This window comes from Aquarana catesbeiana, linkage group LG03, assembly GCF_042186555.1.
Source record: "Aquarana catesbeiana isolate 2022-GZ linkage group LG03, ASM4218655v1, whole genome shotgun sequence".
Lineage (NCBI taxonomy): Eukaryota > Metazoa > Chordata > Amphibia > Anura > Ranidae > Aquarana > Aquarana catesbeiana.
The window spans coordinates 106,084,271-106,099,146 of NC_133326.1; the positions used below are offsets into that span (position 1 = coordinate 106,084,271).

Here is a 14,876-nt window from a genome sequence, read left to right on the forward strand (position 1 = left end):
TATGGGACTGATGTCCCTTTTACAGAAGCCGATAATCGACTTTATTCTTTTATCCTCGCGATGACCGACTTCTGTTTACAACTTGTGATCAACTGTCATTGGCTGACAGCTGATCACGTGGTAAAGGGCCGTAATCGGCTCTTTACTCTGATCTGTTATCAGCCGAGTCCCAAGCCCCAGGCAGTAAGAGCACAGGAGGACTTCCATGTACACCCTCCTGGCATTTTAAGCCTGCGCTGTAGCCATGTTTCGGCTATAGCGTGGGCGCCAAATGGTTAAAGAGAAAACATGGGTTCACTCCAAACGCCCCAATATTTGTACATAAAATGAATAAAAAATAAGGAAAAAATAGGATATTTGAAGCAAACACAGATTCCTGTCATTTCACCCCCCTCTGTCTAATGCTTGGTACAGTAAAAGGGTGAAAGCTCAGAGAAGACTAACATGGCAGTTTCATCACAGTACATCAATTGCCACAGCCATTTTGTACAATAAACCTCAGAGAAAAGAGTGTGTGTGTGTGTGTGTGTGGGGGGGGGGGGGGTTGGATGGTAGAGCACTGTAATAAATGGCTTAATATTGTATAAAAAGCTTTCAATAATGATGATTGCTCGTGAGACGAATCTTGGAATTATATCTGCTTGAGTCAGCTTAAATCAAACTGTGTGTTTTATTGTACACACATAAACTTGGAAAATACTTACAAAAATAGTACATTCATATTCAGAATTAGTGTTGTTTCATATATGCAAAAAATGTTCAAATATAGTTAATTTGTTTCAAAAATCTGAAAAGAGTTCTTAAAGTCATTAGACATGTGCTTTCCTTTGAATTGACTTTAAAGATGGCCGTTTAACTTCTTGTGTCCTGGAAGAAATTCTGTATGCATAGAAGAGAGAGAGATAGAGCTGTGTGTCTTGAAGCAGGAGATGTATGTAAGAGGCAGAAAGCTGTTTTCCTTTGATTATATGAACTCAGTCTTTCAAATTTGCGCCCAAACACAAATCCCTCCCATACACTCCCCTTTCTCCTCCTTCCTAAGAGTGGGGGCTAGAGTAGATATACAAGCCTCTTTAACATCTGTTTTCACTTTAACAAACCCTCTAAACATGAAACAAGATATATGTGAGAGAGACTATAAAACCACTTAAAACATAAACGCATAAATCAAACAGAGTATCGGTTACATAGGAAGATTTTCAACCCATACATATATTATTTACAAAATCCATCAAATTCTGACAGGGTCTTGACCTGCCGTCTCAGTCAATGAGTCGCCATCTGAATATCATTAGCTCAAAGTCTTATCATTCACACAATTGTAGAGAATGCATATTCTTTTTAATAAAGCCAATTAAAATTTAGATATTAAGAATATAACAAGCACCATTAATACATGTTGATTGCTTTTGGTTGGAAACATGTATACAACCTATATAACTTTGGGAAGCATCAGGGGAACAGAAGTTTGGTACAAAAGTCAGCATTCTAACAATATTACACAGCTTGGCAGTTTTATATGGCTAATTAAAACAAGGAACCCAAACATGCCATTATTATTTTTAACACATTTTAGAAAAATGCCATGCATGACCACATGTGCTGTGCTAGGACTTACAGCTTTGGTCGCATAGTATCTGAGTATGTAGCAGGGGAAGGATGGGTAGTTGGTAGACCCCATAACGGTCTAGGCTACCCAGTGAGTTTCTACATAATTGTAATAGTTCCATTACAATATACATTAGCAGGGTCTAAGCAGAGGAGAAAACCAAATGTAATTTTTTTAATTAATTTACATTGTTTGAACAAAATCAAAAATATATAATAATCTAAATCTCGTATATCACACACTATGTGTAAACACAAAACAAAGTGTCAATACCTACATACACATAAAAAAACAAAGTATCAGTGTGTTAACAAACAGTCACTATGCTCCTGCAGCCTCTTAAGGGCCCTTTTGAAGAAGTCAGTGGACAAAACGCTGTGTCAGGGGCAGGGCGCAGCTATCGTGACATCACGTGCATCATCAGGGCGACTATCGTGACATCACGTGCCATCCCGGCAGTGACAGTGAGCCCGGGGGTATCTGGTGTTGGGTTAGATGCCGAGACCGGCCCATGGGGAAGTGCAGGGGCATTTGAGGATTAAGGAATGTTACGTGATCTTGTGATAAGACATGATTGTTTTCCTAACTCATTTGTGAGTAGGATTTTATTTAAAATACATTTTAAACTTTTATTACTATAATGCACTATAGGAGCATTTTTATATTTGAGGAATATATGTAGGTGAAGTGTTGGTAATATTCAGCCCTTCCAGCAGCCAGATGAAACATCGTGATTTGCATACATTCAAGCGATATTTGCTGAACATTCTTGTGAGGCAAATCCCTCTGGTGAGTTTGACACACAAAGGGGATCGGGTGAAGCACTTTAATTGGTGATTTACGAAGAGATTGAATTGCACGTGGGACTTTTTGGGACACCTACTTTTATCACACTTTGTTTTCCAGTGGGACTGTTTTTTTTTTTTTTACTTATATGTATTTTATTATATGAAGAAATTGAGACCCTCAGCGCCTCTAAAATCGATATATATTTTTAAGATTTCTCAATGTATGTAATAAGCATAATTTATTTAATAATAAAAATATATGAATTATTAACATGTTATATGACAACATACTTACTGTATCATACTCATTGGGCACCTTGACCAGCAAAGTTCTGCATCCATGATTATTAGACTGAATGACATTAAAGCATTTATAGCTTGGTATGGCAATGGTACGAATCACTGTGCTCCGGCTGTCCAAAATTTTTATCATTTGATGTGGATGGATTTGTAAGAGGACAATGCACAAAGGTTCTTTTGGTCCTTGCCACTCTTGAGCTTAAAAAGGATATCTCCATTATTAATGCAATATACTATACATCATCAGAAATAGCATATGAATAAAACAGGCATGCTGTTATTAATATGCAAGTTTATTTGGCTTTTATGTAATGAAAAATTACTATAGATCAAGATTATTACCAGTAGAAAAAAAGCAACAAAGTTCAAGTGATCCCTAAATAGTTCATGCTACATCTCCATATGCAATGTATCGTTTAGTAGAACATTGTAAAAGTTCTTTATTAGTACTGTAGATAGCAATGCATAATTAGTTCTATTAAATGAAAAAAAAAAAAGTAGACACCCTAATAGTATATACTGTACATTGCACAAATAAGTTTATGTATACATTACAATTACCTGTAATCCCTTCAGCTGATAGGACATTTTTTATACTTGCTTGTTGTCTTTTGATTTTTTTAAAGCTCTTCTTACGAGAGTGAGCAACTATCCAGGCAATAAGGAAACTTACTGAGGTATGAAAAAAGAAAGCAGTGTCAAACTAAGAAACAGAATATGTTTCCTTAAGAAATGTTGAAATCACTAAAAATAACCAGTAAATATTGCCTTTATTTATCATTGAAAACCTTGTCTATTTTTTTTCCCCTACAACTGTTGTAAATGTTTCAAAACTATGGGTGTCCCTTAAATAGCTAGGCAAAGTGCACTGAATAATTTTAAAGCACAATACCCTTAAAATTTATGTAAACTCTAATAATGTCTTTTATTTGGTCAGTTTTGATCTGTTAAAGGGGTTGTAAACCATCATGTTTTTTCACATTAATGCATTAAGGTGAAAAAACTTCTGTCACTGACCGGCCCCCCATTTTACTCACTTGAGCCCCGTAATTCCCACGCCGGAGATGCGCTCTTTCCCTCTGCCCGTTGTCTCAGCTCTTGATTGGATAGATTGATAGCAGCGCAGCCATTGACGCCCGCTGCTGTCAATCAAATCCAATTACGCGGGCGCCGGGGCCGAGTACGGCACTCCACGTCTATGGATGCAAATTCTGGACTCAGGAGCGCGCCCGCAAGGTAACCCCCTGGGAGAGCGCTTCTCCTCGGGGGTTATACAATGAGGGGAGGAGCTATCAGCGCCGCAGGGGGAACCCCAGAAGTCGAGGATCGGGGCCACTCTGTGCAAAACGAACTGCACAGTGGAGGTAAGTATGGCATGTTTGTTATTTTAAAAAAAATTAAAAAACCAAAGCTTTACAATCACTTTAAATATAGTATTGAAAGTGTTTTGTTATATCTGTTCCATGAATGCAAATAAATAACAAATACGAGTTAATCTTGACATATTCCTTCAGTTGACATCTTCCTGTCCTCTCTGCCTGTGCTGCATTTTGCATTTTTAGTTACATTGTTCCAAACTATGTGGACTACATATCCCCTGCCTCTATATCAAAGTGATTGTAAGGTCTCGTTTAAAAATAAATAAATAATTAACAAACATGTTATACTTACCTGCTCTGCGCAGTTGATTTTGCACAGAGCAGCCTAGACCCTCCTCTTCTCCGGGTCCCTCTTCGCTGCTCCCGGCCCCTCCCTCCTGATGAGCAGCTTGCTATGAGGGCAATCAAGCCGAGTCACAGCTCCCTGTGTCCCTGTGTCCATTCAGGCACCGAGCCTGACCCACCCCCTCTCTCCCCTGATTGGCTAACTGACTTTGATTGACAGCCACAGGAGCCAAAGGTGCCACTTCTGTGTCTCAGCCAATCAGGAGGAGAGTACCGTTCAGCTAAGACACTTGCGGACATCGCTGGAGAGAGATGTGGTTTTAGGTAAGTATTAGGGGGTGCTGAGGAGGCTGCTACACACAGAAGGTTTTATATTTTATTGCATAGAATGCATTCAGATAAAAAGCCGTCTGTCTTTACAACTCCTTTAAGGAGAAGAGGAGAGGAGCAGCTGTCTGTAGTCTTGTTATTTGGTTGACAATGCTTCTTCTCTGTAGATACAGTAAAGTGAATGAACGTTGTCATCCTAGGACAGGAAGTGTTTTACTGGCAGGATCGCTAGGTCAAATTAAAGGAAGAAAAGCCAAAAAAGAAAAGTAATGCCACCACTACAATTAAGGGGTGGTAACCTGATTTTATTACACTTTTTTGGGGGTTAGGATATGTTTAAACCACTTCTATACTGCAGTACGTTATATGCCGTCCTGGGTTTTCAGTGGAGATATTTCTACCAGCTCTCCTGTGTAATACTCCCCATACTCATTTACATAGCGGGCCGGGATCTGGGGGCCCCCTTGTTAAGGGGACCTTCCAGATTCTGATAAGCCCCCTGACTGCAGACCCCACAACAACATCCCAGGATTGTCGGGAAGAGGCCCTTGTCCTAATCAACATGTTGAAAGATGCTTTGGGGTGGGGGAGCAATGGTATTGTATGGTCTTTTTTTTTTTATAAATGTCAGTTTTGCTGTAGCAGGTTCTATACAATGGTGCAGATGCACCACTTTACAGGCAGATTAAGGAGACCCCCCAGGCGCTATATTTAAAGGAATTTTTCATTTTTATTGCTTCACTTTAAGCACAAAATCACTGCTCCTTTAAAAACTATCTTTTTTAAAAGTTTTTTTTTGCATTGGTACAGTAAAATTAAGAAAAAGTATAAAAAATACATTTTAATAAGGTTTAATAAAAAAAAAAATGAAAGCTTGCGGCCTCTATATGCACATAGGTCTGTCATTCATATGTATCCATCCATATGTATACGGTGATTGCATGACACATGTGAGGTATCACTCCAAATGTTAAAATGAAAGCAATAATTCAATAATTCTAGTGCCAAAGCATATATTTAACTTCTTCCCACCCGCCGGCCGTCAAATGCCCTCCAGAACGACCGCTCTCACGCGCCACTGGGGAGCGTGCAGTGCGGCGTTCGCGAAAACACAGAATTGTTGATATTTTTTCAGATTTATTAAAAAAGAAAACCGGAAATATCACATGGTCCTAAGTATTCAGACCCTTTGCTGTGACACCCATATATTTAACTCAAGTGCTGTCCATTTCTTCTGATCATTGTTGAGATGGTTCTACAGCTTCATTTGAGTCCAGCTGTGTTTGAATATACTGTTTGGACTTGATTAGGAAAGCCACACACCTGTCTATATAAGACCTTACAGCTCACAGTGCATGTCAGAGCAAATGAGAAACATGAGGTCAAAGGAACTGCCTGAAGAGCACAGAGACAGAATTGTGGCAAGGCACAGATCTGGCCAAGGTTACAAAAAATTCTGCTGCACTTAAGGTTCCTAAGAGCACAGCCTCCATAATCCTTAAATGGAAGACGTTTGGGATGACCAGAACCCTTCCTAGAGCTGGCCGTCTGGCCAAACTGAGCTATCTGGGGAGAAGAGCCTTGGTGAGGGAGATAAAGAAGAACCCAAAGATCACTGTGGCTGAGCTCCAGAGATGCAGTCGGGAGATGGGAGAAAGTTGTAGAAAGTCAACCATCACTGCAGCCCTCCACCAGTGGGGGCTTTATGGCAGAGTGGCCCGACGGAAGCCTCTCCTCAGTGCAAGACACATGAAAGCCTGCATGGAGTTTGCTAAAAAAAACACCCGAAGGACTCCAAGATGGTGAGAAATAAGATTCTTTGGTCTGCGACCAAGATAGAACTTTTTGGCCTTAATTCTATGCTGTATGTTTGGAGAAAACCAGGCACTGCTCATCACCTGTCCAATACAGTCCCAACAGTGAAGCATGGGGTGTTTTTCAACTGCAGGGACAGGACGACTGGTTGCAATTGAGGGAAAGATGAATGAGGCCAAGTACAGGGATATCCTGTATGAAAACCTTCTCCAGAGTGCTTAGGACCTCAGACTGTGCCGAAGGTTTACCTTCCAACAAGACAATGACCCTAAGCACACAGCTAAAATAACGAAGGAGTGGCTTCACAATAACTTCGTGACTGTTCTTGAATGGCCCAGCCAGAGCTCTGACTTAAACCCAATTGAGCATTTCTGGAGAGACCTAAAAATGGCTGTCCACCAACGTTTACCATCCAACCTGACAGAACTGGAGAGGATCTGCAAGGAGGAATGGCAGAGGATCCCCAAATCCAGGTGTGAAAAACTTGTTGCATTTTTCCCAAAAAGACTCATGGCTGTATTAGATCAAAAGGGTGCTTCTAAATACTGAGCAAAGGGTCTGAATACTTAGGACCATGTGATATTTCAGTTTTTCTTTTTTAATAAACCTGCAAAAATGTCAACAATTCTGTGTTTTTCTGTCAATATGGGGTGCTGTGTGTACATTAATGAGGAAAAAATGAACTTAAATGATTTTAGCAAATGGCTGCAATATAACAAAGAGTGAAAAATTTAAGGGGGTCTCATATGACGGCCCTTCAGAATGACCGCTCTCGCCCACTCTCGGTGGCATGCAGCGCAGCGATCGCGATCTGTGTCCGTGGCCACGGCTCTTTAACCATGTGATCCGCTGTGTCCAATCACAGCCGGTCACATGTAAACACGGAGATTCCGTTAATCGGCGCTCCTCGCCTCACACTGACAGAGTGGGAGGAGAGGAATGCTGATCAGTGGCATATCCTCACAGAGGACATCTAGGGATGTAATCAGGGCACTGATCATCAGTGCCCTGATTACAATTAAGTGCCAGCAATGCCACTGCCAGCAATCAGTGCCAACCAGTGCCCACAATTAGCACCAATCTGTGCCCACAACTTCTAGCAATCAGTGCCCGCAAATGCCAGCAATCAGTGGCCATCAGTGATGCCAGTCAGTGCTGGCTATCGGTGCTGCCCATTAATGCTCATCACTGTTGCCCATCAATGCCACCCATCAGTGCCCATCAGTGCTGCCAATCCGTGCCACCTATCTGTGCCCACCAGTGCCACCTATCTGTGCCCAGTGCCCACCAGTGCCACCCATCAGTACCACCTATCAGTGCTCAGCAGTGCCACCTATCAGTGCCCATAAGTGTGGCAAATTCGTGCCTCCTCATCAGTGCCACCTAATCAGTGCCCATCAGTGCTGCCTCATCAGCGCCCATCGGTGAAGGAGAAAAATTACTTATTTACAAAATTTACTGACAGAAACTAAGAAATACTTTTTTTTTCTAAATTTTTGGTCTTTTTTTATGAAAAAATAAAAACCCAGGAGTGATTAAATACCACCAAAAGAAAGCTCTCATTGTGTGAATAAAATGAAAACATTTTCAGATGGTTACAGTGTAGTATGACCGCGCAATTGTCATTCAAAGTGTTACAGCGCTGAAAGCTGAAAAATGGCCTGGGCAGGAAGGGGGTGTAAGTGTCCTGTATTGAGGTGGTTAACTTTAAAGTGGTAACCAGAAAAGCCTTTTAAAGTGTTGCCTATGGAGATATCTAGGTATTGTAGTCTGTTGCCATTTCATGGGCAAGCACATTTTAAAATCTTGGCATGTTTGGTATCCATTTACTCAACACAACATAGTTACATAGTTACATAGTAGGTAAGGCTGAAAAAAGACAATAGTTCGTCCAGTTTGGTATTATTTTTTTGTGTGCACTAAAATGCATTTAAGTGTATTTTTCCTGAAAAATTCCATTTGATAAACTGCTGTGCATTTATTGTAAACTATAAAAAATTTCAACAACCACCATTTTGTTCTTCAGCATCTCCGCTTTCATAAAATATATCATGTTTGGGGTTTCTAATTCATTTTCTATAAAAAAAGCATATTTTAACATGTATATGAGAAATGTCAAAATTGGCTTGGGTAGCTAGTGGTTAATAATAGTTGTGAAAGCACTGTCCCCTAAGTAATTTTTATAGGTGAGCTTTTGTAAATGTTATCATCTGTATTATTTCCAACATACAGTATACACACTGATAAGTATCAAAAACTACACATACCCAAAGGAAAAGAGCAAATGGTCACAATTAGGGCACTGTATCCAAACACGCAGCCTTCAAAGTAGTCCGTAACAGTTAAAGGAGCACAGGGGGAAAGTTTCGCAGATGATATCTGTTCTGGCTGAGGACATGGATCACCTAAGAAGTAAAAAATAAAATTGTGAAATGATGTTAGTTCTATATACTCTACATGCACTAGTGTAAGTTTTCCTTCACATGACTGGATATTTAATTGGTTGCAAACATGTTAACTTCACTGCACCCCACTTCACTGAGTTTAGCATGTTTGAGTTACTTTGATTTACAAAAAATGCAATAGCTTGCAGGTGTCGCGTCTGCCTAAATACAGTAGATGGTAGTGGAGATTCCTCCGTTATTGCTGTTGGCCTGGATGGGAGAATTGATTGATTTCTCTAATTTAGCCTCTGCATGGTCACCTTAAAGTGGTTGTAAAGTCCACTTTTTCACTTGTACCTACAGGTAAGCCTATAATAAGGTTTACCTGTAGGAACAAAGAATATTTAGTAAATGTTCACCATTTAGAAGATATTTACAATTGTAGCGGCCGGTGATGTCAGGGGCACATGGGCACATCGCTCTAAAGGTACAGCACACTCAAGTAGTAAAGAGGCAGCGGAATGTTTTAATCATGAGGGACTTCAACATTCCCGGTACTCATTAAGAATAAAGAACTGTTCACTCAACTACGCATGTCATTTGTTGAATGTAATGCAGGACAATTTCACAAATCAAATGGTGAGAGCCCAAACTAGGAAAAATGGACCTACTAACTACAAACAACACTGAGCTGATTACAGATGTAGAAGTAAGGAATAACTTAAGTAACACTAATTATGTTTGCCTCAAAGTATAGGAAAATGAGGGTAGGAGAAGAACACTATATTTCAAAAGAGCCAACTTTACTAAGCTGTACACCATGCTACATGATACTAAATGGGATCAAATTCTTGAAACAAAGAACACTGAAGAAAAGTGAAAGTGCTTTAAGAACATATTAAAAATGGCATTTGCCAGTGCATTCCAACAAATATTAAAGAACAAGAGCTAAACCTGGGTGGCTAAATATTAGGATCATTAGTAGTAACCAATTTACAAAATCAGTAGTAGTAAAGGCTGTTCTTGTCAGACCAACCTTTTAACATTGTATTAGGAGCTAAGCTGTAATTTGAATAAAGGAAGGATTGGATTGGATTTCGCTAAGGAATTTGATACAGTACCTCGCACATGCTTTGTTTACAATCAAGGTCTTTTGGCATCAATGAATGTATGTACCTACAGTAGATAGAAAACTGGTTGCAGAAGCACGTCCAGGCAGGAGTGATACAATATGTTTTCTGAATGGTCTAGTGTTGTCAGTGGGGACCCCAGAGCTTTGACCTGGGACCAATTTTTTTTTAACTTGTTCAAGATGTAAAGTAATAGACTTTGGAGCTAAAAATCCGCATGCAGGTTACTCACTTGAGTCAGTGTGGAGCAGTGCTGGGACAAGGTCATTCCGTGCCCAGGGTGAAGATGAAAGACTGTGCCCCCCCCCACTGTGAAAAGCTACAGTGCCTACAGACGATGGGATCTATACTAATGCATCAGTGACAGTACATTAACCCCCTTCCTGCAGCATATTACCAATACCATTGCTAATTAAGCAAATTCCCCTCAGAGACTGCAGTCATGATATAAGACAAGAGATGGTTAGAGACTGAGGACATGATGTAGGCGATGGTCAGAGACTGCAGACATGATAAAAGTGATCAATGCAGTCTCACCAGTGCCCATCAAATGCAGCCTACCACTTTGCCCATCAATGGTGCCTCACTGTGCCCATAATCGCAACCTCTCTGTGCCCATCAATGCCGCCTCACTGTGCCCATAATCGCAGCCTCACTTTGCCCATCAATGCTGCCTCACTTTGCCCATCATTGCCGCCTCACTGTGCCCATCAATGCCGCCTCACTGTGCCCATAATTGCACAATAACACTTTTGTGATTTTATAAATATATATCTTCCTATCATTATAATGCCTAGAAAGTCCAAAATACTGTAGTTAATTTTTTTGTTTTATCCATGTTTAACCATTTACCGACCAGCCACCATCATTATACTGCAGCAGGTCGGCACGTTCCCGTGAATTGCTGCCATTGTACATCGGGCCCTTTAAGAGCCATAGCAGGCTTGTGTGAGCACGGCGGGGGACATGATGCGTGTGGCCGGCGGCCACGCGCGATCGTGAGAACAGGGATATGTATGTGTGTAAACACACAAATCCCCATTCTGTCAGGAAAGGAGAGACAAATCATCTGCTCCTACTAAGTAGGAGCAGCGATCTGGCTCCTCCTCTAGTAAATCACATCCCCACACAGTTAGAATCACCTAGCAAGGAACACATTTAACCCCTTGATAGCCCCCTTGTGATAAGCCTTTCCCTACCAGTGATATTTACACAGTAATCAGTGCATTTTTATAGCACTTATCGCTGTATAAATATCAATGGTCCCAAAAATGTGTCAAAAGTGTCCGATCTGTCCGCTGCAATGTCGCGGTCCTGATAAAAATCGCTGATCGCCGCCATTACTAGTAAAAAAATTAAGAAATAAAAAAATGCATAAAACTATTCCCTATTTTGTAGAAGCTATAACTTTTGCGCAAACCAATCAATATACACTTATTGCGATTTTTTTTACCAAAAATATGTAGAATAATATATAATCGGCATAAACTGAGGAAATTAGTTTTTTTATATTTTTGGGGGGGATATTTATTCTAGCAAAAAGTAAAAAATATTGCTTTTTTTTCAAAATTGACGCTATTTTTTTGTGTATAGCACAAAAAATAAAAACCACAGAGGTGATCAAATACCTCCAAAAGAAATCTCTATTTGTGGGAAAAAAAGGACATCAATTTTTTTTGGGTACAGTATCGCATGACCGAGCAATTGTCAGTTAAAGCAACGCAGTGCCATATCGCAAAAAATGGCCTGGTCATTAAGGGGGCAAATCCTTTCCAGTCCTTAAGTAGTTAAGTAAATACCAGACTGCTTTTTAATAGCTGGTACCTGAATTATATGAGGTCTCTGTGTATAGATTGGGAGCAAAGGGGCTGGGTATTTCTACTATCAAATCTGATATCTTAGACATACCGTACATAACAGTAGACCATAATAAACATTTGCAAACTAATGTGGTTTTAACTAGCAATTTTTCAGTACACTATTTTCGTATTATATTCTAGATGTATCTATATAGTCATTTAAAGTGACTAATTTAAAGTAAAACTAATGGCAAAAATGCTTTTCTTCATTTTGAATAGAGTAAGGGAGGGTTATAACCCCTGTCAGTTTATTTTTCGCCAATCTGTGCCCCATTGAGGAGAATTCCCATTACTTCCTGTCAATGGGCCAAAACTGGAAGTAAGAGGAAATGCCTGCATATTAAGGAATTCCTTGGGGACCCCCAGTTTACCAGAACTAGTGTCCCTATTGGAAGATTTGCCTTCTATTATATTTCTGGGGACAACACAAAGTTGGGACTTTCTTTCACTTTCAATTATAATGGTAAACAGGACAAATAGAGAGGGTGAATCTCCCTAACAGGACACAAACAGCAATACAAACTGAAAGGTGTCCTAATCGCTCTCCACTCTATCCAAAACCAAAAAAAAGGTTTATCTTTAGTTGTGCTTTATGTAAACCTATTAATCATATACAAATAGACAGATAAAAAGAGCAGTGAGTATTTCTCTAAACCAGAATTTAACCCTTTCCGAGCATACGTAGATATGCGTACTCGGCTTTCCGGGGTTATACCGGATAATGCCCGCAGCTGCAGGCTATCCAGGTATAACAACCGTGGGGCTAAAAGCCGCTCAGCTGTTGTACCCCCCCTCCTGCCACCTCCCGTCGCTCTTACCGGGCCTCATAATCGTCGAAAATGGCGATCTGAATACTTTGAAGTGCAAAGGAGTACCTGTCACCACCTATTACTGTCACAAGGGTTGTTTACATTCCTTGTGACAGCAATAAAAGTGATCAAAATTTTTTTTTTTCTTAAAAACACAATTTTAAAGCGTCCCCGCGAGTTCACGCAGCAAAGAAAGCGCATACGGAAGTCGCACCCGCATATGTAAACGGTGTTAAAATCACACATGTGAGATATCGCCGCAGTCGTCAGAGCAAGAACAATAATTCTAGCCCTAGACCTCCTCTCTAGCTCCAACCTGGTAACCGTAAAATAAATTTAAAGCGTTGCCTATGGAGATTTTTAGGTACTGTAGTTTGTCGCCATTCCACGAGTGCGTGCAATTATAAAGTGTGACATGTTTGGTATCTATTTACTCGGCATAACATCATTTTTCACATTATACAAAAAAATTTGGCTAATTTTACTGTTTGTTTTTTTTTTAATTCATGAAAGTGTCCCTTTTCCCAAAAAGTTGTGTTTAAAACACCGCTGCACAAATACTGTGTGACATAAAATATTCCAACAATCACCATGTTATTCTCTAGATTCTCTGCTAAAAAAAATATATATAATCTTTTGGGGCTCTAAGTAATTTTCTAGCAAAAAATACGGATTTTAACTTGTAAACACAAAATGTCAAAAATAGGCTTAGTCATGAAAGGGTTAAACATTTGCCGATTGGTTAAGAATTATCTGTAATTCCAAAATTCCTGTGATTCAATGACAGTGACTGGGTAAAAAAAAAAAGACAAGTCAATGCATGTAGCCTCCCTGACGGTATTGCCGAGTGTGGCTCGGGGTTAAATTTCAGTACCATTAGCGGTAACCCCGAGCCACACTCGGGATTGCATCTCAGGATCCTGGTGCAGGTTACTTACCTTGTCCCCAGGATCCTGCAATGTCCCCCCACGGTGTCTGCGGGCTCTGTCCTCCTCCCGAAGCCTCTCTGTGCCAGGCTCTGTTCCCTGCGAGAGTCGCGATGCACGGGGGCGGAGCTTGGCGGCAAATTCAAAAAGATTTTAAAATCATAACACATACAGTACTGTAATCTTACAGATTACAGTGCTGTACAAAATCATTTCATATCCCTTTTATCCCCAATGCTTTGGCCCATGCCCTGCATGCAGTTTTATATTATATTTACTGTTCTTTCTGCCTGGAAACTTGAGATTGTCCATAGCAACCAAAAAGTGTCCCTTTACGTCAAAAGTGGCTTTAGACCAGCTAGAAAACAGCGATAGAAAATTAGAACACTTGCAAAATTGAGTGATAGTGAATCGTGGGGAAATTTATTTTATTATTATTATTATTATTATTATATTATTTTTTTAATTATTTATATTTATTTATTATATTATAATTTATGATTTTGTGTTTCAAACTTCATCATACCCGGGATATCTACTAGACTCTTGGTGGACAGATCTAAGTGTGTTATTGCTAAGAATTACAGGCCTACAATATAAAACGCCAAATTTCTATTCAAAATAATTGTACCGCTTTGAGATGCAAAAATATGAACTAATCATACCTCCAGGGAGGTGTATCTTTAGGCAAAAGTTGTTGTTTTAGTTTTGGATTGAAAGGGTAAGGCTTAGACCTTCTGATGAGTTTTTATTGTCCCCATTGGTAAGATTCACCCCTCTATTTGCACTGGTGACTATCATCACCAAAATAGAAAATGAGAGTAAATCCATTTTAGAGCTGCACCCAGAACAATAGTTAGGGGAAATCTAATGGAGACATTTGTTCCTGGGGACAACTGTCTAAGAGGGGAATTACCCTCATTTTGGGAACTCCTTTACTAACTTCCTTTTGCATGTCTGGGACAGGTATGAATTGGAACTGTTCCCAATGGTACACAGACAGCAAATGAATCAGCTGGAAGAGGTTTAACCCTTCTCTATTCTATCCAAAATGAAAAAAAAAAAAACATTGGATGTGCACACACCTTAACATTTCTTGCTGCCTGTGTCTCTGTTTGTAGACTTACTGCAGTTTCCTTTAATACCACTGACACAGGACATGATGGGCTTTGCATTGCCGCTCTAGAATCTCTCTTTTTTCTTTATCCTGTTTGCCATTTGGCATTAGATTGGCCCCTTGAGAATGATGGTCACTTTAGTTG

At 40.0% G+C, this 14,876-nt stretch overlaps 1 protein-coding gene across 4 annotated transcripts in view; it reads right to left on the reverse strand.

Moving 5' to 3' along the window:
* The window catches only part of LOC141131526 (dual oxidase 1-like), a 212,757-nt gene that overhangs the window by 82,409 nt on the left and 115,472 nt on the right, over positions 1–14,876 (reverse strand). For all 4 annotated transcript variants that reach the window (XM_073618895.1, XM_073618894.1, XM_073618896.1 and 1 more), the window contains 3 exons: positions 8,774–8,911; positions 3,259–3,369; positions 2,693–2,895 (listed from right to left, as the gene is read on the reverse strand). In XM_073618895.1, the coding sequence (XP_073474996.1) occupies positions 2,693–2,895; positions 3,259–3,369; positions 8,774–8,911 (452 nt within the window). The remainder of the gene's footprint in view (positions 1–2,692; positions 2,896–3,258; positions 3,370–8,773; positions 8,912–14,876) is intronic.